Here is a 26,384-nt window from a genome sequence, read left to right on the forward strand (position 1 = left end):
GTGATGTCTGAGACTGAATTTCCTAATGTGGCGAGGAGAATAAAGTACCTGTTTTCTATGTGTTTCTGTAAATATGAATCTCTAACTGTAATAACTCGCTATAACTCAGCATTACTGGTGTGGGAAATTAATTTGACATGTGTTTTTTCACCAAGAGAGTCAAGCACAGTTGACATTAGTCATTATCTCTTCATATATTGCACAGGATCATCTCCACTTCACTCAAAATCTACTCTTAGATAAAGCTGTTTAAACGCAAGTACTCGCAATAACATCAATTGTAGATTATTGAGGACACATAAGGTTTGCCACATGATCCATTATCATCAAGATGGGTAATATACTGAGATTTAATTTGGGAGTTATGTGCAAAATGATGACAAATTTGAAAGAAAGCAAAGGATTTTTTTCTCATTCACATGATGCTAATATTTCTTCTTCATCTCAAACAGCGTGATGTGTGTGATGTCAGGATGAAACGTGTATATGTGTTCTCTAAGTCACAATAAACTCCTAAACATGTGGTTTTACCTCTTGATATCTGTTTCTATTTTTGCATGGTCCATTGTTTACCATTTACTGTGTACGTGTGTGAAAGTGACTAACTTGTCATATTAAGGTGTGACTTTGACCTTTGACCTTGACTCCTGACTATCAGCCTTTTATCTTAACTTTTATCCAAGTCCCTAGTTTTTGATGTCTTTCAGAAATGTTTCAAAAAGAATAATATTTATAGAGAAGAGGGCCGATGAAAGGCGAGGAAGAAGAAGCGGTAATAAAGGAGACAGGTAAATACGGGCGGGAGAGGAATGAGAAGGCAGAGACAGAGAGAGATACAGTAATACAGCGAGAATGTTCCCCTGTGGGTTTTTAACATCACTGTGTGACAAACTGCACAGAGACTCAATGTTCAAACATTATTAAACAACTCAGTGTTTTCTCTGGATGTCTCTGAGCTCAGCACAAGACCCTCGCAAACATCCTGCTGTATCGGGGCTCCAGTCAAAAAGCAATGGACTAATAATTTACGTCATTTTTCAAGCAGAAATACAAAAAATTACGTCGTTCCAGCTTCTCAGTTGTGATGATTAGCTGCCTTTGTCTTTTGTGGTAGGAAATTGATCATTTTTGCGTCTGACAGAAACAGCCTGAAGACATAAACTTGGCTTTAAGAAAATGTGACGAGTATATTTCACTATTTACTGATATTTCACAGACCAAATCAATTGCAAAATTTTAGCTGGTGCCGCTTGCAATAAGCCAATTCCACCACCAATCATTGTGTTCATGCATCGGAGTGATGCTGCAGGAATCCCAGAAAATAGGGCTTATTTGATAGGCTATGTATTAAGTTGTTGTGGGCTTTTTTTGTAATATTTCATTCAGTCATGAAATAGTATTAGTAAAAAATAGTAAAAGTTATACATTTTGAATTTTTTTTTTCTTCCCTCATGTGACATGCCCCTTTGGATGGATGGATGGATACCGCCTATACCTAGGGCCGGGTCTGGACCGAACGATTAACATATTAATTAAAAAAATGTCAGTAATGGCAGTTAAAGCCCTACGGGTGTTATTCATAACCGTCTCACATCCCCAAAACCAGCACCTGTTGTATTAAAACACTGTAATGAGAAAGACCTGATGTTTGGCAAGTTTTATTATCACTTCATTGTAAAAATGACCTTTTTTGACAGAGAACATACATGATTCACAGTGGAGGAACGAATCCATAGATCATTGAGTAAGAATATTTCTATCTCTATTATAATCATAATCTTTAAAGGTCCAGTGTGTAGGATTTGGCGGCATCTGCAACCACTTGAGAACCCCTCTGCTCACTCCTCCCTTTCCAAGAGTGCAGTAACCTGAGTGGCTGAGTGCAAAACCGTGGTAACGCCATTCACCTGTCTCGGAGGCCATCCTTACCATAATGACACTACTTTAGGAGCAAGGGAAGTCAGACGGCGGCTGGCGGTACCACTATTTTGCACTCTGCGGCTCACGTTACTACAGTTTCCCAAGCTTGTCAGAGAACTACGGTGGCCTTCAGTTAACGTAAAAACGTGAAAGTCTCTCTCTAGAGCCAGTGTTTAGTTTGTCCGTTCTGGGCTACTGTAGAAACATGGTGGAGCAACATGGCGGACTGTGTGAAGAGGATCCACTCCCTATGTAGATATGAAGGGCTCATTCTAAGCTAACGATTCTTAGTTTCAGGTGGTTATACACTAATGAAATCATACAGTAGTTAAGAATATTATATTCCATTTCTGCTAAGATCCCTCAAAATGCTACACACTGTTCCTTTAAATCATGCAGCCACTGTGCTGTATGTCCATACCACTCAACTGGAAGTTTAGTGCACAAAATAAGAAATTATAACATATTCAGAATGTGGATCTGCAGGTTAAAACACTCTTGCAAAACCCAATAAATATAAACTGGGGAGTGTTCTGTTGTGTGTTTCAGGGTTTCGGCGGAGTTTCCAATTTGGGTAATTCATCATCGTCCAGGAACTCATCTATAAATTCCACCACCTCCCCCTGCACACACGAACACACACACACACGGAAAAGAAAAAACAGAAACAACTCAGGAGGGTCTGTTTGAAGTGCAGAAATCCTCCCACTCTCAGTTCTATCTGTGATTCCTCATACCTGGCGTTACTAAAAAGATAACAGTCAAGGACTGAATGGTGTTTACCACATACAGCATGTAATCCTGGTTTATGTCGGGTGTCCTTGTGCTGCATCATAATAACTCAAATAAATGCCAGTGTCATGCCGCCACCCCATGGCCGTCTGCCATAGTGCAGCATGGTAAACACAGGGCCCACATTGTACTGCAGGGTGTCATGTGACCAGACTGAATCTAGGGTTTTTCCATAAGTCACACAAGGACAGGGCCTGATCCAAACTCTAAGTGATTTCATGGGAATCTTGCAGGTCTATTTTTAAGGGTATACCACAGCTTGTGTTCCTTTCACTGAAGATATCCTCCTGGCTAGAAGCATCCTGTGATGCACTACCACAGAAAAATCTGTAAACACAGGCACGTACCTCGTCGTCGCTCACCAGGCGCTGTCTGGAGAACTCCAACATCTGTAGCTGCATGGTGGTCTGATTGTAGTACCGCAGTGCCTCCTGGAGCACACACAGAGGAGCACAGCAGGTAAAATGTGTGTTATAGTGAAGCAAAGACACAAAACAGAGAGCGAAGGCAGAGTGCAAGAAGTGCTCTACAGGGAACCTTAAATGAAATACACTTATTTGCTTTATTGCAGAGTTACATTCAAAGACAGATACCACTCTTATTTCTGTCCATTAAATATAAAGCAGCCGGCCCCGATTCGACTGTAATCGGTCACTATAAGCACCATAGATGTAGGTCATTAAGGGCCTAACGCGTTGTAAAACTGAATGAAACGTTATGTTCTGAACACAAACAACAGGACAGGAACTGGGTGCATAAGTTTTGTAGTTGTTAATGTTTCTCACTGATCTGGGGACGAAGTCCTCTTCTGTCAGGGCCCACTGGTTTTTGTGGAACTGGTAATAGGCCAAGTTATTCTTCATGACTTCATCTTTGGAGTCAAAGAGCACATAGCTGGCTGCACACGGTACCGCATTCTTCAGGTCATTCACTGAAAACACAATATTACAGAACTCAATCCAGGGAATTCACTTTACAAAAGTCATAACACAGGACAACAACTCACATTTGTAATAGGCAAACTGCAGGTAGTGGTACATGGTGGCCACAAAATTGTCAACGACGAAACCGCCTACGACAGGCGTCAGGTCTCTTTCACACCTCACTTTCCTGACAAGGACCTCTATGTAGTGATCTGTAGAGGAGAGATTCAAAATAATATGATGAAACAACAAGAAAGTGAGCCAATGACAAAAACAGACGGCAAATGCAAAAGGGGATATTTAACAGACGAGAGATGCAGTGATAGATGGACAGGGCAGGAGGAACAGAGAGATGAACTGACCAGCTATGGAAGGGTAGAAATCTTTGAAATCTTTGACATCCCTGGGGCCCTCAGACGCCGCCAGACACTCGTCGTACATCTTGAAAAAGTCCCGTAGAGACAGCTCCATGTCTGACACCGAGGTACGGAAGTTTTCTCCATTATACGCCCGTACTGCACGCACAAACAGAGTCTGCAATAATACACACGCACAGAAAATAATGTTCATTTTGGGCATAATTGCATCACTGAAGCATGAGGGACTGCAGTTTGATTTTGTTTGATTGTAGTTTTTTTTTTAATAATTTTTTTTATTATTATTTTCGGCAGTTTTGTTTGCTTGTTTTTCTTCTTTTATTTTCTTTTCTCTTCTTTTATGTTATTTGTCTTGAACATGTTTTTATTGTGTTTCTTTAAAATGTGTTATATGTATTGTTATATGTTATGTTTTTGTTGTGTGTGGACCCCAGGAAGAGTAGCTGCTACCCGGGTGGCAGCTAATGGGGATCCCAATAAAGAATAAGAATAAGAATAAGAAGCATTCCACAATGTTAAAAATCACTTCCTTATTAAAACCAAATATATTTCTAATGTTACAATGACATGAAATTATCTGTATCATTATTATTATGAAAAATGAAATGATACATGTTGATTTAGATTTAGACAAAACCCAAAATGATTTAATTAATTTCATAGTTAAAGGGTAACATTTCGGGGGATATATTTGTCATTCCTGTTGCGGCCACTGCAGCCCCGTCAAGGACCACTGAAGGTCCCCAGGCCCCATTTTGGGAACCACTGGTGTCTATGAATGAATCTCCCCATGATGTGGCCAGCGTTTTTTGTGTGTGTTCACAAAGACATGTGGGTATGGGTGTGACTCTTGCACGCAGCCTTTCATGTTTACTTCTCATTCTGATTCTGTGTGTGTGTGTGTGTGTGTGTACCTCGTAGGATTTGGTCTCCAGGTCTTTGAGGTGTTCGTCGGCTCCAGGCAGACTCTTGTAGTAGGCCATGTTCCTCTGCATCATCTCATCGTCTGGGTGCTTCAGCAGGAAGGTGTGGGCAGCAGACACCGCCTTGGCCAGGTTGTCAGACTGGCAGAAACAACACAAACACACATTGTACAACAGCTTTGTTATGTTGTGCTCATCAGTAGAGGAAATAATACAAATGTTAACACTACACTGTGGTACAAAAAATATTCAGTAATAAATCACCAATAAATAATGAACATGCTGAATAACTCTGAATCGAGGATAGGGCTGTCAACTCAAAATATGTTAAGGGAGGTGGAGGCTGTAACCATCTAAGAGGTGCTGAATTATTTACACGATATTATCATATGTGTATTATTAATATGATATTAGGGTTGCAACTAATGATTATTTTCATTGTCAATTAATCTGTTGATTATTTTCTCGATCAATCGATTAGTTGTTTGGTCTATAAAATGTCAGAAAATGGCGAAAAATGTCAATCAGTGTTTCCTTAAGCCCAAGATGACATCCTCAAATGTCTTGTTTTGTCCACAGCTCAAATATATTTAGTTTACTGTCATAGAGGAGTAAAGAAACCAGAAAAAATTCACATTTAAGAAGCTGCAATCAGAGAATTTTGACTTTTTTTCTCCTTAAAAATTACTTAAACCAATTAATTGATTATCAAGATAGTTAGCGAATCGTTTAACAACTAATTGATTAATTTTTAATATATATAATACTAAAAATATTTTGGGTGGAATAGCACTTTAGGTTTAGATCTTACAGTAGATGCATGTAACATTACAGTCGTATCCCACCCAAAACACCAATACAGATCATTTAAAAAGAAATGTAGACCTTTTTATCGCATAGATAAATCATATCACATGTTTGGAGAGGTAGATTCAATTATGTAATTTGCTGAAGATGGCATTGTAACAAAGATGTATTATGAATTAATTTCAGTATTCAGTATCAAAAATATAATCGATTAATCGCTGCAGCTCTACATGATATCAATATTTCTTTTTTTAAATATCACGGTTATCGCCAATACCGGTATATCGCGACAAATCGTAGATCATTGTAAAGTATTGTGTTCTGGTCAATTATAAGGTCAAATCAACTCACTTAAAATATTCAGGTTTTTTCCTTTTAATTTGCACACATCTGTATGTTGTATGTGCAATCATAATTCCAACTTTTGACTCTAAATAAACTGTGATTAATAAGTTCCTTTGTAGAGGCAGTAAAATGCCCTTAAAGGGACTGTTTGTAACTTCTTACACGCATAAATCTACCGGGTCGGGATCCCATACCAATCACATATGCGCGCTCGCATGTGGCCGGAGTCTCTGCTCCTCTGCCTGCTTGCCTTCACTAACACAGCGCACGCGTTGTCGCTGTCTCGCTCCACCTCTACACGTGCATGCTCGCACACTACACACTGCAGAAGACTTCGTAGCTCTGAGAATATCTAGTGAATGTACAGTGGACGTTTGTGCAGAAATAACTGCTGCAGCTCCTCCAGACCAACAGAGGTTTCCCGTGTCTTGTGAAGTGACGGGGCTCCGCAGAGAGAAACGTTATCGTCTCCGACCGGGTGCCGGAGGGGGACACCGGGCACCCGGTCGGAGACGATAACGCTTCTTTTCCGGTTTCAGCCCCGGAGGCTGAAGCCGGAAAAGCCAACACTAGGATCAGCAGTGATTCATGGAGAGACCTTCGTCTGGTCAGCTAACATTACTGCCAAGCAGGTGAAATATAGAGTGATATTGTGGTTTTAGCTGACGTGTGTCGCCTCACTGTTTTGAGCGATGCTCGTTCGTGTCTATGTAGAGCGAGCGAGCGCGAGCCCGACGCTGACTTTCGTTGACTTAACGGCCACAGGTGTCGCTGTTAAGAAGCATTTCTGAAAGTTACAAACAGTCCCTTTAAATAAAAATAATACAAAAAAATAAATAAACTGTGATTCATAAGTTCCTTTGTAGAGGTGATGACAAGTAAAGTAAAATGCCCTTAAGTGTCTTTATCAATGTTTCTTTTACTTCTGAATAGGAAGGACAAGAAAAAACAAGCACAGACAGGTAAAAAGTTCAGGACCTCCCCTCCTTGCAGAACCCCTAGAGAGCTGTGCATCCGTGGCACGTAGGTGACGTCAGAACGCATTTCAGGAAAGAATATAGTGTGGATGCACTGAAAACCATCACCTCAGGCTATATTGATTATCATCATAAGATAGTCCAAGGTGCACACACATTTAACATTGCTTACTTTGAAGTAGGCGAACTGCAGGTACTTGTAGGGCTCCCTCCTCTCAAACTCGTCTATGGTGTCCCTGCTGGGCATGGTCTGCCTGAAGGCTGGCAGCCCCTGTTTGCATCTCTTCAGACACTGAGCTCTCTTCATTACGTTACCAAACGCACGCAGCTCTGGGAACTCCTCGAACTTCTGCTCGTCGTCCAGTCGGACGGAGCTGCAGTTGAGGTTGCAGAAGGCCTCGCTGTCTCTCAGCAGCCGGTAGAGCCGCAGAGACACCTCCATGTACTCCACCGTCTCCTTCCACTTCTCCCCGGTGTACTGGTCCAACGCGTACTTGTAGGCGGACTCCAGAGGCATCAGCTCGTGTCTGGGGAAACTCCTGAAGCTGTATTTCTCATACTGAGAGTGAGCCACGGAGAAGAAAAACGAGATTAAAAACGCGGAGAAGAGTTGGGAAGAAGTGGAGGGTGCCATTTTTGAAGTTTGGTTTGGAGTGGGTCTCTACTAGGACCGCCTCAAGTTGCACCACGTATCCGGACAAAGCCTTCCCACCCCCGGGCTCCAGCTCCAGCTCCAGCGTGGTGGGGGCTGCTGGAGCTGGAGCTGCTCCTCCCACTAAATCACACTATAAATCACTGCATGATGTTCTGTCTTGTTGCAGAACAAGTAAAAACCTGACTTCACATCTTATCTGAGGGAGAAATTCTACTTTTTAGACAAGGGACAAGATCATTTAACTTTTTTTTTTTATTATTTGAGGGAGAAAATCTACTTTTTAGACAAGGGACAAGATCATTTAACTTTTTTTTTATTATTTCAGGACTGAACCAGAACATATTATCCATGTTGTTTAAAGTTTAAACCTTCTTATCTGAGGGAGAAATTCTACTTTTTAGACAAGGGACAAGATAATTTAACTTTTTTTTATTTTTTTATTTCAGGACTGAACCAGAACATATTATCCATGTTGTTTAAAGTTTAAACCTCTCCGTCACTAATTAAACCCCTGGTGAGAGAGTCCCTCCCACTGCCACGTAGAGACATTCCTACAGGCTCTGCCCCCCCCCCCCCCCTCTGAAGGCCCTGAACCCCTCCAACTACAACAGCATCAATGCATAACACCATCTGAGGGAAAAAAAACGTTGTGTTCTGCTAATTATAACAATTTGACTTGTTAATCCAGAGGAACATCCAGATGTGTACATTAATCCAAAGGCGTATCCAGATGTGTGCATTATTCACATTTAAATGTCTCCAGAGAGAGGAGGAGGGGGGATGTGTGAGGTGCAGCTGTGTGCAGCTATTTTGTATATTGTATATTGATAGAAATTTAAAAAAAATATTCTTATTTTATTCTAACGTTTTTATCTATTCTTTTGTTATTATACTGTTTGACTTGCACCAACAAAACCAAAGCAAATTCCTAGTGTATACCTCTTACACCTGGCAATAAAACAAGATTCTGATTCCGATTCTGATTCTGATTCTAATTCTAATTCTAATTCTGATTCTGGTTCTGATTCTGGTTCTGATTCTGATCTGAGTGGAGACCCCTAACGTTACCACGTTGACACATCTCCGAGGCTGCACTGCGCAAGAGCAATACGTGGTGCCCAAAAACTATCCCATTCAATCCCAAAGTGCTGTCAAGTCAGCTGCAAAAAGGCAGGATGTGACAGGAAATGTGGAGCACAATTGCAAAATAAAAGCACATTTAAACTCTCTAAGCTTTGATTGCATGTGTTTGTGTCTCATGCAGACTTATTATTATTTATATTACAGCTTTTTAAGTTGTGCTTTATTGATAAAACATGGTATTTAAGTCATCAATAAGTCATTTGTCTTTAAAGTTCAACCGGAAAGTGTGCCGTTTTTCATGTGGCTTGACACGTGATGGTTCCAGAGGCAGGACTTCTATATCCAAGTCAGAGTCGAGGAAACCGGATCACCGGGGCAGCAGCAGGGAGGCAGCTCACACATACTCTTTCCACATACCCAACTCTTCACCTCCATCGTGTCCAGAGTGTTTATCGGTAGTGAAGATGATCCAGGTTGTGCAGGTGATGCTGTTTCTGTCGGTTCTGGTGGCGTTCGCCGCCTGCGACGCTCCTCCGGTCCCGTTAGACGACATCCTCATTGAGAAAACTTTCGTGCCGGAGGAGTGTGTGCGCGCAGTCAAAGTGGGGGATTATGTCAGGTATCACTACAACGGTGTGTTCCCGGACGGCAAGAAGTTCGACTCGAGGTGAGTATGTCACTGCAAAATGCTGTATTGTCGTGTTGCTGTATTTATTCTCACTTGTATTAGTCTTACCGTGCAGAGAACAGCGAACAGCGTGCGCGATGCGTAAAAGTGCGCGTTGAGTGGTTCGCCCCTCTGAGCCACGCAGGCAGCCAGGAGCTCTGGATACATGTATGCTTCATCTAAGGGCTCCTTTTCATATCCAAAAGGGATTACACAGAAGGCCTCAATTTTTAGCAGTTTTGTCCCACTAGATTAAAACTAGATTAAAACTAGATTAACACTGGATTCACTGAAACCTGAGGAGCAATTCCTTATTTATGGTTAAATGTTGAACCTGCTTCCAGGACCTCTGAAGGTCTCTGCACTCCACTTTGGGAACAACCGACCTTGTCAGTAGTAGTAGTAACAGTGTACCATGCAAAGTGGTCCACTACCCAGGGCCCCCTAGACCCCCAAGGGTCCCAAAAGCCCCATTCATTTCATTAAAGCTGCAGAAGATGGAGCAAATATGATTATAAAACGTTATTTAAACTTTCAATTTCAATTCAATTCAATTCAATCTATTTTAATATAGCGTCAAATCATAACAGAAGTTATCTCGAGACGTTTTATATATAGAGCAGGTCTTAGACCGTACACCATAGTTTAGAGACCCAACAAGATCCACCAAGCGCACTGTGGCCAGGAAAAACTCCCCGTATCCTGACAGTAGTGCATGAGACAGGTAATCTGAAAAAAAATCATGTGCCTCTGTGTCCTCCTGTGTCCTCCAGTGCCCTCCGGTGCTCCTAATGGCATCTGCATGATCTCACAGACCGGAGTAAAACAACCAATCAGAGCCGAGCTGGAGCCTTGCCATCTCCGAGCAGCTGTCAATCACTCGCAAACTCCGATCAAACGGTCAAACTAGGCAGCGCTGATCAAATATGAATCAATATTCTGTTACTGTATTGCCTATTTCTCACCTCAAATGTTTTCAGAAGCATCTTGTAGTGTACAGTTTAGCTGTAAAATGAGAAAGTTTGTGACCCGGCAGCCATGATGAGATAAATTGAGAAAATACCAAGCACCGCCTACCAGCTGGAGCACAGCCAATAGAAACGCTCTCTCTCTGAAATGACCTGTGATTGGCCAAAGGTACAGGGGGTCTTTAGGGGGAGATAGCAGGTCAATAGTAGATGTCACATAGAAGTGGTGTACATCATCTGAAAGCTGGGACCCTGAAGATTAATTTGAGAGTCTGTGTGTCAAGTGTTTCTAGTCATTAATAAGAATAATAAATAAATTGTAAAAGTGTATAAGGGTTTATAACAGTACGATGGAAGTATACGATGGCCATCCCCATGCTCTATTATGTCTCATAAGTTTTTGCAGCAATTTTTGAGTTGATACCATTTGTTACACAGATTTGGTGCTAAATTTAACCATTTTTTTACCACTCGAGAATTGATAAAAATGATCAATAATTCCTCCAAAATACCACATTAAGACACCAAGACCTTGAGGAACACCATAGAAAAAGCCATGCTGTGATTTGATATCAAAAACCTTTGACATTTGGAGATTTCCGCAAGAATTGCATTTTTTGGTGATTGGATGGTGAGCACTTCGGTTCTGGAAACTGCTCAGAAACCCCCTTATTGTCAATCTAGCTAAGAAAGCCAACCATCCTCTGAATGCCCTAGGTCACTAGTTTGTAGATATAAAGTTTCATGAGGCTGTAATTATCCTAGAGGTCACCACAGGTCATTTTATGCAGTGAGCTCAAGTTTAAATTTTTTTTTTATATGAGTAAGTTTGCAGCAAGTCACCGAATCAATGTAATGCAGTCATTCATGTCCTCACAGGTAGATAAAATAATGTGTTTCTGTGTTTCAGTTATGACCGTGGCAGCACCTACAATGTGTTTGTTGGAAAGAAGCAGCTGATCGCAGGGATGGACAAAGCTCTGGTGGGGATGTGCATAAACCAGAGAAGCCTGGTCAAGATCCCACCTCACCTCGCGTACGGCAAACAGGGATACGGTGTGTTTTAAAACTTCCAGTCACGTTAGCACATCCCTGTCCTGCCTGGTTGCTCCGAATTCAGGCAGGACAGAATATGTTTGAGGACAGGCCAGTGTTTATTCGTCTGGGGAGTTATTATAAATATACACAGATGAGTGAGCCCACAGCTGGCACTGCTCAGTGCTCACCATAACAATGAGAGAATTTGGTTGGCAGGAGCATATAGGGGCTGAAACTTTGAGAGAAAGTACCATATTGTGTTGTACTAGAGTCAGCTGAAGCAGAGAGGAAGTGGGCTGCTCCAAAGCGTCCATGTTAAATGATGTCAGAGGGATGTCACAAACCAGGAAGCAGGTCAGAGGAAGCTGCTGGATGCAGATGTTAGAGCATCAGGCAGATCAACTTTATAGATCTGCATATAGACATAAATAAATCTGGGCCGCCGTGCACCGTAGAGTGTTTGCGTTAGAAAATGTTGCATGTGATTGCAGCGACGAGAAGAAAAATGTAGAGGCTGTGTTTACATGTAGAGACCGGTGCATCAATGTATGTATGTATTTGTGTGTGTATGAAATAGTTACGTAATGGGAGAGATAGGGGGGCATGTGTAGACACGTAAGACCTGAGGATGTGTCCTCTACAACAAGTCTGTATCAGAGGGAACATCAGAGAGAGAGAGAGGAGAAAATAGAGAGAGGTAGAGAGAGATTTAAACCGGAAAGAGGCCTGCCAGCTCAGTAGTAGTAAGGTTGAATGGCTGCCACCCACACAGTTCTTGCACCCTTCTTCACCTTGTCTCTTGTGTGCTTGTTGGGCTACTAAAAGCTCAAAAGGCAGGAACTCATGCTCACGTTTGCAAACAGAGCTGGTTGAGATGTTGCACTCACCAAAATACATGTTGGTGAGTGGACAGACTGACAAGTCATTGCTGTTCAGGACACGGCTATAGCCAGCACTCTGGACACATCTGGAGGGTTTAATAATATGAGGAGGAGCTGACTTTGTATGATTACCCACTTATTACTAGGGCTGCATCTAATGACTGTGTTCCTAATCGATTTATTTGCAGATGACATTTTCGATTTGATTGATTATAGAAAAAGTATAAAACATCAGAAAACAGTGAAAAATGCACGTCACAATTTTCGAGAATCCCAGACTAAAGCCGCCACACATCTTGTTTTTATCCAAGCTCAATGATATTCAGTTTACTATAATGTTAAGAGAAGGAAAAGCAGCAATTCATCACATTTGATAAGATCAAACTATTTCGGTGATTAATTGATTATAAAAATACTTGCAGATTAATTTTCTGTGATCGACTAATCAATTAATTGAACGATCTGTGCAGCTCTGATGATTATATACACATGTTAGGTTTTTCAAGGCTAATTCTGATATATTTTAGACCCATGGTTCTCAACCAGGGGTCCTTGAGGGAGCTCCAGAAAAATGCGAAATAGTTAATTTTCACAATTTAATTCACTATAGAAGTGAGCCCAATGCGAGTACGAGTAATAAGAGTGACTATTCTGATCATAGGTTCACTTCCTCCACAGCTCGGTATTAATAAAGTTATATCTTATCTCTCTTATGACTAATTTGGTCATGGGTTTCATACACGTTCTGTATAATAAAACAGCTTAAAAGCAAAGATCCTATCTGATGGGGGACCCTGGGACAAAATCGTATTAAATGGGGATCTAGACTATCTTAAAAACAAATCACTGTTTTAAGGCAAAATAACTAAAGAAAAGAATGTCTTGTCATACCCAATACTATGAACATTTAATGCCTTTATTAGGTTAGGACATAGAGTATCAAAGTTATGACTTACTTTTCTCTCCTCCTCAGGTGACATCATCCCTGCCGACTCCATCCTCCATTTTGACGTCCTGCTGCTCGACGTGTGGAACCCGGAGGACGGCGTCCAGTCCAAAACCTACCACACACCTTCCACCTGCTCCAGAAAGGTGGAGGTGTCTGACTACATCCGCTACCACTACAATGGCACCCTGTTGGACGGGACGCTCTTTGATTCCAGGTTTGTTCTGTATAATAATTCACACATCATACAAAAACGCAATATATACAGTATATATGTAACCTCTCTCCTCCACCCTTCGCTGTAGCCACACCCGTATGCGTACCTACGACACTTACGTTGGGATCGGGTGGCTGATCGCCGGTATGGATCAGGGCCTTCTGGGAATGTGTGTTGGAGAGAGACGCATCATCACTATGCCACCATCACTTGGATATGGAGAGAACGGAGACGGTGAGTGTCAACAATTTCTTTCTGAGTCATGATTACATTCCTGTGAGTGAATAACAAGAGATTGATGGAGAGCAACAGGTGCTGTAGTTGCACACTTGGAGCTTAAGGTGGCAGTACACCACACACATATGCTGTAAAACTACACATCTCATGTGGTTTTACCCTCTCAGTCTTGTCAGTGATGGAGAATGTAGACTCCTTCTGTTCCCAAACCACAGCACCGACCAATTGTATTGCAAAACTGAGGCTTTTTACTTCCTCTTACCTTAGAAACTTTGACAAATATAGTTTTCATGACTAATTTTGTCTTCATTTTCAAATACACTTTCACTTTTCTAAATTGAGTGACACGTAGTATAATTCCTTAAAGTAGCAGTGTGTGGGATTTAGTTGGATCTATTGGCAGAAATGTAATATAATATGTATAATAATATAAAGAAGTAAGATATAATCACATCGTAAGTACAAAATTTAACAGACTTTTAAATTAGGCTTTCCTTTTAATTCTGCCAGATATTTAAAAAATAACAATACACAAATAAACAATAAAAATAAACTTTTTAGAAGGTTCCCATACTGTCATGTTCACATCACATTTTCATTATTTGTACCGAAAGTTCATACCAGCCCTTGCAGTAAATTAACAAAACAATTTTAACTCCACTCACTACTTACTAATGATGAAACATATTTCTGTAGTTCCTCAACCCTGCCTCCCTTCTTGTCTTCAACCTTTCTTCTTCTTCTTCTCTCTCTCCAGGCAGCGACATCCCAGGACAGGCGTCTCTGGTATTTGACGTCATTCTCCTGGACCTCCACAACCCCAGAGACGGGATCACAGTGACCAATCAGATGGTGCCCGTGCCCTGCGAGAGGAAGTCCGTCACTGGAGACTTTGTGCGTTACCACTACAACGGCAGCCTCCTTGATGGAACATTTTTTGATTCCAGGTATGTGTTTAGTATTCATCATGTTAAGCACACAGAAAGGCTCATAGTAAATCTATAAATGGAAATGAATGTTTATTGTCTGTTGTTCCTCAAATGGCCTCAGGGTGGCAGCATCTCTCTGTGCACTGAAGCCGTATTGGGAGATGAATCAAACTTAAAAACCACAACTAGAACTTCCTGTTTGCAGTACATAGTACTGCATCCTCTGAATATTTTTGTCCTGTCTGTTCTTGTGCTACTACTCACAACAGAGGATTAGCTCATGTGTGGTAACTATTTGGGAAAGATTGGTCAACTGTGTCTTTATATCCTAAAAGTCTAAAAAAGTCTCAAATTAAACTATACAAATCATGTATATCATTGTATATATATTATATATGCCAACTAAAGAAAGAATACACAACAGTACTATGTACTGTACAATATATCTCAATTAAATTAAGGATTCTAGGCTGCAATATACAGAGTGTTTCCAATACATGTAGAAAACAAATATCACAAAAGTGCTGCAAATGTTTTTTTAATTTTTTTTATTCCTGATTTATAAAATCTCTGCGAGGTTGACAGAATATTTATACGTATGGTTCACTTTTTGAAGAACTTTCTCATCATTACAGCCTTCTTAGCCTTGTTGGTCAGGCCCTGTAGCCTCTCTTGTTATTGTTAAGAAATTCTTTTGCACACTCTGTACAGACGTCAAGGACTCATGAAAGCTACTCTGTTAACTTTCTGCCTCACACATTTTCTGTCTCAGGAATTTGAAGTTCGTCATATTCTAAAATGCCTCCATACTGTATGTTTGTGTCAGCAAAAACCACAAATGCATCCTCCAAAACAAAGTGCTGGTGGTAACTCGAGCATTGTGGTTTTGGGGGTGAGATTCTCTCTGAACCTGCTGCAACTTTTGTGTCCTATAGTCTGTCAGGTGTTAGTCAGTTGCACTCTTCTGTTTGCTGCCTAAAACCCCAGTATATGTGATTTAATGCCAAAAAAAGTTTAGTTCCCAGATTGACTGTGATTTATTTCTCCATGGAGCAGTGCAATAATACTTGTGTTAATATTTTCTGTTTCACAGCTACTCTCGTAATCGTACATATGACACCTATGTGGGTAAAGGCTACGTGATCGCCGGCATGGACGAGGGTCTGATTGGAGTCTGTGTCGGAGAGAGACGCACCGTCATCATCCCCCCACATCTTGGCTATGGAGAGGAGGGCACAGGTGTGTGTGTGTGTGTGTGTAATGCTCAGATGCCCTTACTACAGAACACTGTACGCATGGGTTGCCAACCATTTTTAAATGTTCTTGTTAATCAGTGTGTCATATCAACATTCAGGTTGTTGTTGTAATTTAATTATGACACTACATCAAAATTTAAATCTCCAATGGAGCTGTAATTTTATTCCATCCATGTTAGCAACATGCATTTTATATCAGGACATTGTAATTATAAATGAGAGCACTATACAAAAAGGCTGCCATCCTTATAAAAACAAGCACATCTGAGTTGAAATCTTAAACCCTACCAAACATCCTTCAGTCCTGTTCATCAGCAAAAAGTTAAATTCTGCGAAGAAGGTGATAAGTACTAGCCAATCAGAGGCAGAGTAGGGCGGGTCTTTGCAGAATGAATTTCCAATTAAATGACCGTGAATAACAGGCCGAGCAACTGCCAGTGGCTGTGAAAGAGGTCATTTGGCATACGGATGAGAGCAGCATTTCCAAAGAAACTGTCTTGCACACTTATTGCTAGTGTGCCATCGGTTAAGCTACTGCATGCCAATGGTGGCACCCGTGCCTAAGGTTATTTATCCCTGCTGTATGCCAAAACAAAAAGACACAACTGTTTCTTCCTGCAGGCCATCAGTCATATAATGTCAGTAACCCTTAACACCAAACATCCACTTTACCAGTAAATTCTATATTTCATAGTTTAAATACTCACTGTTCTTTAACATATTAATATCCTCACTATCAATATAGATATAGGTATCGCTGTAATACTGTCATATTCACCTACCTCTTATATATAAAGCAACATGCTACACTATCATACTTATTCCAGCACCCTTTGCACTCTGCACCATTGCACTATTGTCTATTGTGTTAATAGATATATAGATAGATAGATAGATAGATAGATAGATTCTTATTATACTCTCTTGTCTACAGCTGTTAACATTGGATTCTTTCTCTTTTTCCGTTACCATGTTTCTCTCAGGCACTAAGATCCCTGGTTCAGCTGTGCTGGTGTTTGACATTCACATCATCGACTTCCACAACCCGTCAGATAACACCGTGGTCACCGTCACTCACAAGCCAGAAGAGTGTGTTAAGCAAACCAAGAAGGGAGACTTTGTCAAATATCACTACAACGCCTCTCTGATGGACGGCTCGTCCATCGACTCCACGTGAGTGAACTTCTGTGAGCCACTTTAAGCAAAACATCTTAGAAAACTGAGAAACCTAGAAAGAGTTCAGAGTAGTTTAAAGGTGCTATTGATAACATTCAGCCACTAGATGTCGCATTCTTCCTCCTCCGTTCCATCGCATTTACTTCATAACAAGTCGTTGCCAGGCACTTACCGTCAATCTCAGCCATTTATGTTCTATTTATGTTTTTTCCATACTAACTGACAACCCAGAGATACCACATAATACCAAAGTCGTTTTACTATTGGGGATAAACAGAACATTCATTTTGGACCTGCCAAATTTTTTTTAATTATTATTTTAAATCATAATATTTTTTTCAGGAAAAAACATATTTCTATTTGGCACTTTTCTAAAACCTCTGTAAATGTATTTTTTTCTTTTTTAAATATTTTTCCTCGTAAAAATGTTATTAATAAGACCTTCTCAGATCTCAGATTAAGTGTTGACCGTCCTGTATTGGTAACCATCACTGTTTAGTGCCTTGTAGCACCTGCACAGGATGAGAAGAGTTTTAAGAGGAAGAGCTACTCTGCTGTAGTCTTAACTGCACATTTCACTTCCACTGCAGGTGTACTCTATCTTGGTCTATTGATTTTTGTAAAAAAAATGTTCCCCTCATTAGTGCACCACGCAGCCCTGTCTGATTTGCATCAAAAGTTGAGTTGAGTTCGCTGTATTGCCATAAAAGTTGTTAGAAACTGTAGGAGCTTACAGACAGCACAACATTCAACACAGAATACTAATAAAACCATCATATAAATTAAACCTACCTCTTATATTCTCACATTAGGAGTGAGTAAAGAATAAGTGTTAAAGGACACTGTAAGAAGTATAATGTGCTTGCTTAAGAATAACGACTAAAAATACAGTTACGTTGTATGTTTCTGTTTCATTCGGACTCAATTTGTTTCAGGTATAACTATGGAAAGACATACAACATCGTCCTGGGAGCCAACCAGGTCGTCCCGGGGATGGAGGAAGGACTGATGGACATGTGTGTGGGGGAGAAAAGACACCTTGTTATTCCTCCTCATCTGGGCTATGGGGAGAGAGGAGTCAGTAAGTCACACACAACCACACATGCAGTAATAATAACGGAGAATATATGTGATGGTGGTCTGATGGATGAGGAGAAGCAAGATTCAGATTTTCCTGCGTGTGGCTATGAGCCAGGTGTCGTGTTTGGCCTAGAACCTTGGACTTCAAAAACCCACTAAACACCACACTGGGTTATATAGGGTTCCTTTACCCCCTTTACCCCAATTTGACTTAGGTTGCCCTTGGAGGCGGGTAACAGGAAACCTAGCTGACTCCCACGAACTGTTGTTCGTCAATTGTGGGTGAACATACATCAATTGAGATTTACAACTTACAAAGACAGGCAGAGGTAGGCACATTACATCCGGAAAACTGGTAGGAAAGCCCATACATGGTACACACAGCAGATCTTAAAGTCAGAGTCTTTACTCTGACTTTTTATAACCCTCAGTTTAACATGATACGTCACTTTCCTCCAATCAGGCATCGCCAATCAAACCCAAAACAGGACACATTTGGCCTCTTTTCAGTGTCCCATGCGCTATCCTGTTGTCTGGGTCAGGTCGACCTTTTTGGCATTTTCATATGTTTTCTAAAACCATGCCTAATTTCCCTGGCATGTTTTTAGTTAAAGGTTTTAGTCATATCTCTGGGAACTGTTTTTCTAAGACCAGACATGCCTGGTTCAACTTGACTTGATTCTTCAACACTGTTTCCAGTCTTTATGCTATGCTGAGCTAAGAGAGTGGCATCGATCACACAGTGAATTTCCACCTCATAATTTGAAAATGTTCTAATCATACAATTTTCTTGACACCTTGACAAAAGAGATCCTTTACAAATTCTTGGATTGATGTCTAGATTTTGGATCGGCATCACTCAATCCTTGGCCCAAATTTTATTACGATCTGTTAACAACATTTTGAGATATCATGCTTACCTAATAGACAAACAGACCAGAAACCCTAAACTCTATAGTGGAGGTAACAATTTAATATTTATAATATATATTGGGCGAGACACCCCAGGAAAAAAACATTGTTTTTCATGCACTGATCAATTTTTACATTTTTGGCTATTTTGCTTCCATAACATGTCTCCTTCCAGACTTGTGGAAAGAAAACATCCAAAATATACATTAAGGTTTTTTTTTTATTTTACTACGTTGTCTATTTATGTCTGTAGATTTCTCTTAAATTCACCAAAAGTTAACATTAGATAATGCCTCATTTGCGGATTTAAACATAACATTTCAGAAAACAAAAATATTTGTCTTAATGTAAGTAATCAATTGGGAAAGTTTCATGGCGATATCTATTAGTTATAGATTTTTATCCTATTCACCTGCAATGTCTTTCAAAATGTGTTTGTGTGTGTGTGTAGCTGATGAAGTCCCAGGGAGCGCTGTGCTGGTGTTTGACATCGAGCTGGTAGACTTTGAGGAAGGACTTCCTGAAGGCTACATGTTCATCTGGAACGAAGACGTGTCCACCGACCTCTTCACCGAGATGGACAAAGACAAGAACGAGCAAGTGGAGCCCTCTGAGGTACGTGATGATATAACCTGCTGTTCCTGTCACATCTGTAACATCTGAGACATTTTCTTCCTGTTTGCTCCAGTCCGTGTATCCTTAATTCAACCCTCTTCGACTCCTCCTGTGTTTCCACAGTTCACTGACTACATCATGCAGCAGGTGAACGACGGTAAAGGCCGCCTGGCTCCTGGCTTCGATCCTTATCGCATCATTGACAACATGTTCTCCAACCAGGACCGCGACGGAGACGGAAAGATCACAGAGGCGGAGTTCAAACTTAAAGCAGACGAAACCTCCACCCATGACGAGCTATGACGGGACTGAGTGTTAATCTCAGATTTAAGGTGTAGGCTGAAGGGTCAGACAGCGGGGTGGAAAAACATGTGGGTGGTAGTGTAGAAAACGAGGGGGTTGTATGTGTAAAGTAAGCGAGTGTGAAGCGAGAAATGTGATGAGAGATTTTGTGTTTTTTTAATTTGAAGATTTAGATGATGTTCAAAGGCAATTGAGAAGAAAGAGGGAGGATTTAGGAATTTCGAGGGCTAAATATTGGAAAGAAAACACCTCATTTGAGGTCTATGATGACAGTGAATGACTTTTTTTTACCTCCTCTCCCATCAAGTTCTTGTCTTGTGTTATGTGACATTTATTTTTTTATTTTGAAGGGTACAAAAGCACTCGTGTGTGAAAGAACAAACCAAGGCCTCACTCCATGATCTCTACATTCAACACTCCTTTGTGACTTTTATTGTTCTTAAACATGTTGTGGTTGTGCGTTGTTTTCTTTTCACTGTGTGCCAGCTTGTCTCTGAAATATCTGAGCGTCGGTCATCACTCACTGTAGTATACTGTGATGATGGAGGGAAGTTACGTTTGTTTCTGAGAGTTACAACTCATTTATTGATAAAAAAATAAGTGATAATTGTAAGTGAGAGGTTAAGTTAGGATAACATTTTATTTACATTGTTTACAGCTCACACCTTTCACTGTTTTACCCTTTAAATGTCAGGATGCCTTCTGTGTTTTCTGCTGTTAAAATCATCCAAAGGTCCCAAATCCTAATATGTTGTTGGGGCTTTGCAGTCTTTCAATCACTTTTGATCAAGTTGTTCCATTGCTTGGTTTTTTTTTCTTCATCCGAACGTCAACACCGGGTTGCAATTTAAGACTTTGTGTGTGAGTGTGTGTGTGTGTGTGTGTGAGAGAGAGATGGAAATGGAGAGAAAAGTGTGTGTGATTGTTGTTTTTGTTTTACTTTTTCATTCAGGAGAATACTGAGGCTAGATGGTGACAATGTCAACACAAAGTTTAATATGATTAAATGACCTGACCTAAATACACGCCTAGATTGTGTCTCTGTTTGCTTTAGACACTTTTTTAACTTTACTTTTATTGCATCAACTTAACTACTCCCCTGATTTACCATTAAACTCCTGTACCGTTGTCATAAAGACTCACAACGGACAGTCTTTTTAAAAAAAGATAAAAATGTTGCACTTTTTAGTTTATAAAGTATCTTTTTAAGTATTTTAAATGTAAGAATAGTAAACTTCGAGTAGACAACTAGTTTACATCCAAATTGTATTTTGTACTGCAACTATAATATGAACTATACTACAAGTGAACTTACAAGTATACTATTAGTTTACTAGTACTTGTAATGTACCACCATTTAGGCTACTCCTATCTTTTACTTAAGTAAAAGTAGCAATACCACAGTGCAGAAATACTCTGTTAGCCTACAAGTAAAAGCCATGCCATCAAAATGTCAAAAGTAAAAGTAAAAAAGTATTAGCATCAAAATATATCTCTGTTCAGAGCATATTGTACACCACTGTATACAGCCCATTTGTGGTCAAACTCTAAAAAAGCGAGCTTACAGAGACTTCAGGTCGCATATAATGATGCAATGAGAATATTACTAAAAAGACCAAGATGTTGCAGTGCAAGTGAAATGTTTGTGTCTACAGGCATAAATACTTTTCAAACTGTATTAAGAAATCTCAAGTACAAATTTATATGTCAGCTTAATCACTCTGAGAATGACATAATCTTGCGGTTGTCTAACATCAGATTTAGCACTACACGGTACCAATCACAGCTGTGGAGGCACTGGTATAGTTCTTTATATGCAAGGCATTGATATATGTATATATATTTTTAATATTTATATTTTTAATATCTTTTAATCATGACTTTTTATAGTGCTTCCTGTATTGTAATGTATTATATGTAATGTATTGTTGTTGTTTTTTCTTTTTTCTTATCTGGACCTTGAGTCTGCAATCAAGTTTGAATTGAATTGAATATACTTAAAATACCAAAAGTAAAAGTACTCATTGGGCAGAATGACCCAGACTGCAGGGTAGCTTGTTTTCCCCTGGGAATCAATAAAGTTATTAAATTAATTTATAATATTGCATAATAATTTATTTGTTCATTATATTTTTTATTATCAATTTGAATATGCAGTAAAATTTAAAATATTTTCTCCTGAAATGTAGTGTAGAAGAAGTATAAAATGTGAATACTCAAGAAAAGTACAAGTACTTCAAAATTGTACTTAAATACTTTCCATACTCATTGCAGTACCCAACATATTTTTGTTCAGCACCACGCCCACTGCAGGGTCACCCTGACCCTAAAACTCGTTCTCTTAATACATATTTTTTTTATTTCAAAATGACAGTATATATAGTAACAGCAGAAAACATTAAAAACATTTACATACAGAAGAAGCGCAGTGAAAGCATAAACAAAGAGCTGTGCCAAACATAAAAGGACAACAGAAATGAAAAAAAAAACAACATAAAATTAAAAAATTAAAAAGACCATGCGAGAGTATGACAATAATTTCACTTAAAAAATGTTAAGTATATTGCATACATTCATTGTTTTCATTGCTTTTTTGTTTTGTGAGGAAGGAATTGTTGACAGATATAGATCCATTTCTTTCATAAAAACAAAGAAATTAGGCTTTTTTTTGTTGGTAAATTGACACTATTAAAATTAGATTAATAAGAAAGAATGCATTACTACATCTATGTCACTCTTTTTTTTTCTTCAATATTATATTTATTGTTTTTTTGTTCATTTTGAAACTGTGGTATATTTTCAGGTCTTGCACCGGACAGTGGGGCCCCTAATTGTAAACAGATGTGTAGGAAGCATACGTGGAGACCTAGGGTCATGGGATATGTCCAGGGGCTGAAAGATAAACATTTAGGACAAAGGAGCCATGCAGGGTCATATCCTCAGAGCAGATGCTGCATGATATGACCCCGTTATAAGGAGGTGCGAGAGCCCCGAAGTGCAGGACTTTCAGATTTGACTTGAGACCTCCGGACGCTCTAGACGTTCGTTATGACATTTGTTGCTTGTTTGTAATAAACTCTATTATACCAGCAAGAACAGTGTCCGCGGAGCATCCTTTCTCATCACTTCAACCGCACTGTCGCAGGCAAGATACTACAAAACAACAGAACAAACATTCACAAACGTCCCCAATAATACCATTCTCTGTAAAAAGAAACTTAACAAGCCTAATATTAATATAAAATAAGCCAGTTTAGATACAGGAAAAACACATTATAAACAAAAAAAAGATATATAAGTAAAATAGAATATACACAAGTAAAAAAATAAAGTTAAAAACAATAAAATAAAATAAAATCTATTTATATATATATACATATATACATATGTATATATATACTGTATACACATATACATACACCTATGTCACTCTTTAACTTTTGTAGAAATGTTTCACTGGATAGAATTTGTGGATCAACTTAAATGACTTAGGAAGGACCAAACTTTCTTCCACTCAATATCACTAACAAGTTCTCTTAATACATCCATGCTAAAACTAACTACTAAACTGCGTCATCAACGCATCCTAAATTGTGGGTACTACGCATGCGCAGTAAAATCCGACCTGCACTCACCGAAATTGAGCCAATAGCAACCGCCAGTCTCCAGTTACACTGCGCATGCGTGGTAGAAGAAGAAGAAGAAGAAGAAGACCGTTAAGTTTGAGCAGCAACATGGAGACAGCGCGTCAGAGAAGAGTCAACAAACTGTTGCCCTGTTAGTTTTCACTTGAGGACACCAGAGGAGGATTGTTTCTCTGCAGTTTAACGGTGGCTGTAACTAACTTTTCATCATGGAGCGCATCTTCCTGGAATGTCAGGTACGAGAACACAAGTAAATAATATAGACCGTTTCAAACTTTAACATTATAAATGAGTCCCTTTGTATTTCCTGTTGCAATGTTTGTGAATGCAGTAGCTGACAGGAAGTAAACTTTGACCAGAGAGCTGTTGCCCTAGCAACAGAATGGCAGTTGCTTTTTTCGTTTCAAATATTTTTATTAGGAAGCATGTGCATGTCAGTGATACAGACTTCTGTGGGTGTGTCATGCCTCATTTTTTATATATATCAACAAAAACAGACAATACTAGGACCTAAGAGCAAACAAAAATGTGACAAGCAAATACAAAGAACATAAGTTGTTAAAGGAAAATAAATAAATAAATAGATAAAACACAGAAAACACCCTAAGGCACACAAATCAGGGAGACATTGGCGACATACAGTAAATACATAAACATGTGTAAACCACATATAAGATACAGATGGATGACACATTAAAGGAACAAAGAGTCTACAGCCATGCTGGCAGCTCTGTGAGTCTGCCCTTAGTTCACAGCTGTGGCAATGTCATTATTTTTGCAGGTATTTAAGATAAGATAATGTGATGGAATTTTCCATCAATTCCTCTCTTATTGGTAGAAAGGTCAGAGTGTTTGTCAGAGTGTCCCTCTGTTGACATTCTTGGGTTGGAGTCCTGTCTAGAGGAGCCACCGTTATCTGTACAGCTGGGTCTGTAGTGGAGACCGTAGAGCCAGTCGCTAGGGCAACCAGGGTCAGAGATAAGTAAGTCAAAACATGATAAGGGTAAGACACTGAGCACCAGGGAGGAAGGGCAGAGTTGTGAGGCCTTCACGCAGAGAGCATCTATTGTGGAGACCTGACAATTCTCCTTGATCAAGCTTCAATAAACCTTCTTTTGTAAGACATCATCAGCTCCGGACCTCTTCCTTCCAAAGATAACTTGTGTATCAATTATTCCATCACAGATAAGATATTACTTTATTAGTCCCGCAGTGGGGGAATTTGCAGTGCACAGCAGCAAAGGGGACAGTGCAAAAAACAAGATGCATCAGCTAACACAGTAAAAAAGAGCTAAACAAAATATGAACCATTTAAATAGAAGGAAGTATAAAAATAGGAGCAGTATATACAGTATTGACAATAAACAGACTATTAACAAAATTTCACATTGGTCATTGAAAGGGAGATTCTTTTGTCTTGGATCCGATGAAGTGGAAATAAATACAAAACATTCTTTATCCATAGTGGGAAACATAGTCTAAGTGACTGAATGTTCTTCTTCTTGCTTTCCTCCAGCTAAGCAGGGAAACCTTATGGTCCTCTCTGTTCTGAGGTGTTGAGAGTGACACCGTGAGCATCAGGAAAAACTTCAAAGCTCCTTGACCTATTATTTAGTTGTGATCATGGTGAGAAGGCGTCAGCATTGGATGTTAATTATTTCGCACCTGAAGAATTTGCATTCACTGTAAGCCGTTTTCAAGCCTATTATTTAGTTGTGATCATGGTGAGAAGGCGTTAGCATTGGATGTTAATTATTTCGCACCTGAAGAATTTGCATTCACTATAAGCCGTTTTCACGGGGGCGTCTGTGGCTCAGATAGGTAGACTGGGTCGTCCACCAATCGGAAGGTTGGCGGTTCGGTCTGGCTCCTTCAGTCCACATGTCGAAGTGTCCTTGGGCAAGATACTTAACCCCAAATTGCTCTCGAAGGCTGTGTCATTGCTTTGACTAGAAAGGCACGATATAAGTCAAGTCCATTTACCATTCACATATTAACTCCGGACAGTGAACGGCTCTATTCACACATGAGCTCAATCGGACATAAATCTTTATTGTCCATCAGGGTGGAAATTTGTCTGGAAAGGGATGGTGCTGCTGAATGTTACTTAAATCAACATTTTAAGCAAAAGAAAAATTTTGCTTCACAATTTCATTCACATCCATTATATTGGTGTGGAGGCAGAAATCTCAGATGTTCTGAGTAGGGCTGACCCGAATGCTTCGACTGTTGCCATGGTTTGCCTTTGTTTTTATTTTTATTTTTTTTATATATAAGAAAGTAATAATAATGTTTAAATCCCGAAATAGCCCATGAAATAAGAATGAATCCCACAACATTAATTATCATTAGTTATCCTCTGATGGATATCGCTGTTTGTTGTGTGTAGAGGTGTGTGTGTGTACAGTAGTGTGTCACTGTCCCGGGTACTGAAACTGCTGGTTCTGTCGAAGCAAAGTGTGTCTCAGACCTTGGGCCAAAGGTGTCTGGAAACCTTGATCAACTTTCTACAAAAATCAATGTTCAAGATGTCCAAGTCTGGTGCAAAAAGCAGAGTTTTTATTGTGTTCTATTGGGACAGTAACACAACCAAAAACCAATCCATAATTTGTGCCGATTTGATTGTTGTCAGGTGTTGTGAGTGTCATAGCTCTTAAACGCAAGGGACATTCGGTCACCTAATTTGCCTCCGGTATCTTCAGGGTTTTAAAGT

General features: G+C 39.8%; 3 protein-coding genes across 13 annotated transcripts in view; 2 read left to right on the plus strand and 1 right to left on the minus strand.

Moving 5' to 3' along the window:
- Positions 1-2,456: 2,456 nt before the first annotated feature.
- LOC119503884 (cartilage associated protein) lies at positions 2,457-7,885 on the minus strand. The gene is made up of 7 exons (XM_037795901.1): positions 7,237-7,885; positions 4,927-5,076; positions 3,998-4,169; positions 3,719-3,847; positions 3,498-3,643; positions 3,060-3,143; positions 2,457-2,543 (listed from the first exon to the last, which is right to left on the minus strand). The coding sequence occupies exons 1-7, from the start codon at positions 7,696-7,698 to the stop codon at positions 2,466-2,468; spliced, it is 1,221 nt and encodes a 406-aa protein (XP_037651829.1). The 5' UTR covers positions 7,699-7,885; the 3' UTR covers positions 2,457-2,465.
- A 1,236-nt stretch (positions 7,886-9,121) lies between these two features.
- On the plus strand, positions 9,122-26,078 carry fkbp9 (FKBP prolyl isomerase 9). 2 transcript variants are annotated; one of them, XR_005210402.1, is made up of 11 exons: positions 9,122-9,469; positions 11,348-11,493; positions 13,330-13,519; positions 13,608-13,753; positions 14,514-14,703; positions 15,779-15,924; positions 16,925-17,114; positions 18,053-18,198; positions 19,561-19,724; positions 19,848-20,910; positions 26,063-26,078. XR_005210402.1 is itself a non-coding variant. In XM_037795900.1 (10 exons), exons 1-10 carry the CDS (start codon positions 9,267-9,269, stop codon positions 20,025-20,027), a joined length of 1,701 nt encoding a protein of 566 aa, XP_037651828.1. In that variant the 5' UTR covers positions 9,122-9,266; the 3' UTR covers positions 20,028-21,052. The 2 variants fall into 2 exon arrangements, 1 of the variants encoding a protein (XP_037651828.1); XM_037795900.1 differs by lacking the exon at positions 26,063-26,078 and having other exon boundaries at positions 19,848-21,052.
- LOC119503881 overlaps positions 23,650-26,384 on the plus strand; it is a 31,862-nt gene continuing 29,127 nt past the window's right edge. For 4 of the 10 annotated variants that reach the window (XM_037795888.1, XM_037795891.1, XM_037795889.1 and 1 more), the window contains exons 1-2: positions 23,656-23,761; positions 23,792-23,907. In XM_037795888.1, coding sequence (XP_037651816.1) covers positions 23,881-23,907 — 27 coding nt within the window. In that variant the 5' untranslated portion in view covers positions 23,656-23,761; positions 23,792-23,880. Of the gene's footprint in view, positions 23,762-23,791; positions 23,908-26,384 lie in introns of all 10 variants that reach the window. The other 6 variants (XM_037795897.1, XM_037795895.1, XM_037795898.1 and 3 more) reach the window with 3 other exon arrangements.

The sequence above is a fragment of the Sebastes umbrosus genome, chromosome 15 (assembly GCF_015220745.1).
Source record: "Sebastes umbrosus isolate fSebUmb1 chromosome 15, fSebUmb1.pri, whole genome shotgun sequence".
Lineage (NCBI taxonomy): Eukaryota > Metazoa > Chordata > Actinopteri > Perciformes > Sebastidae > Sebastes > Sebastes umbrosus.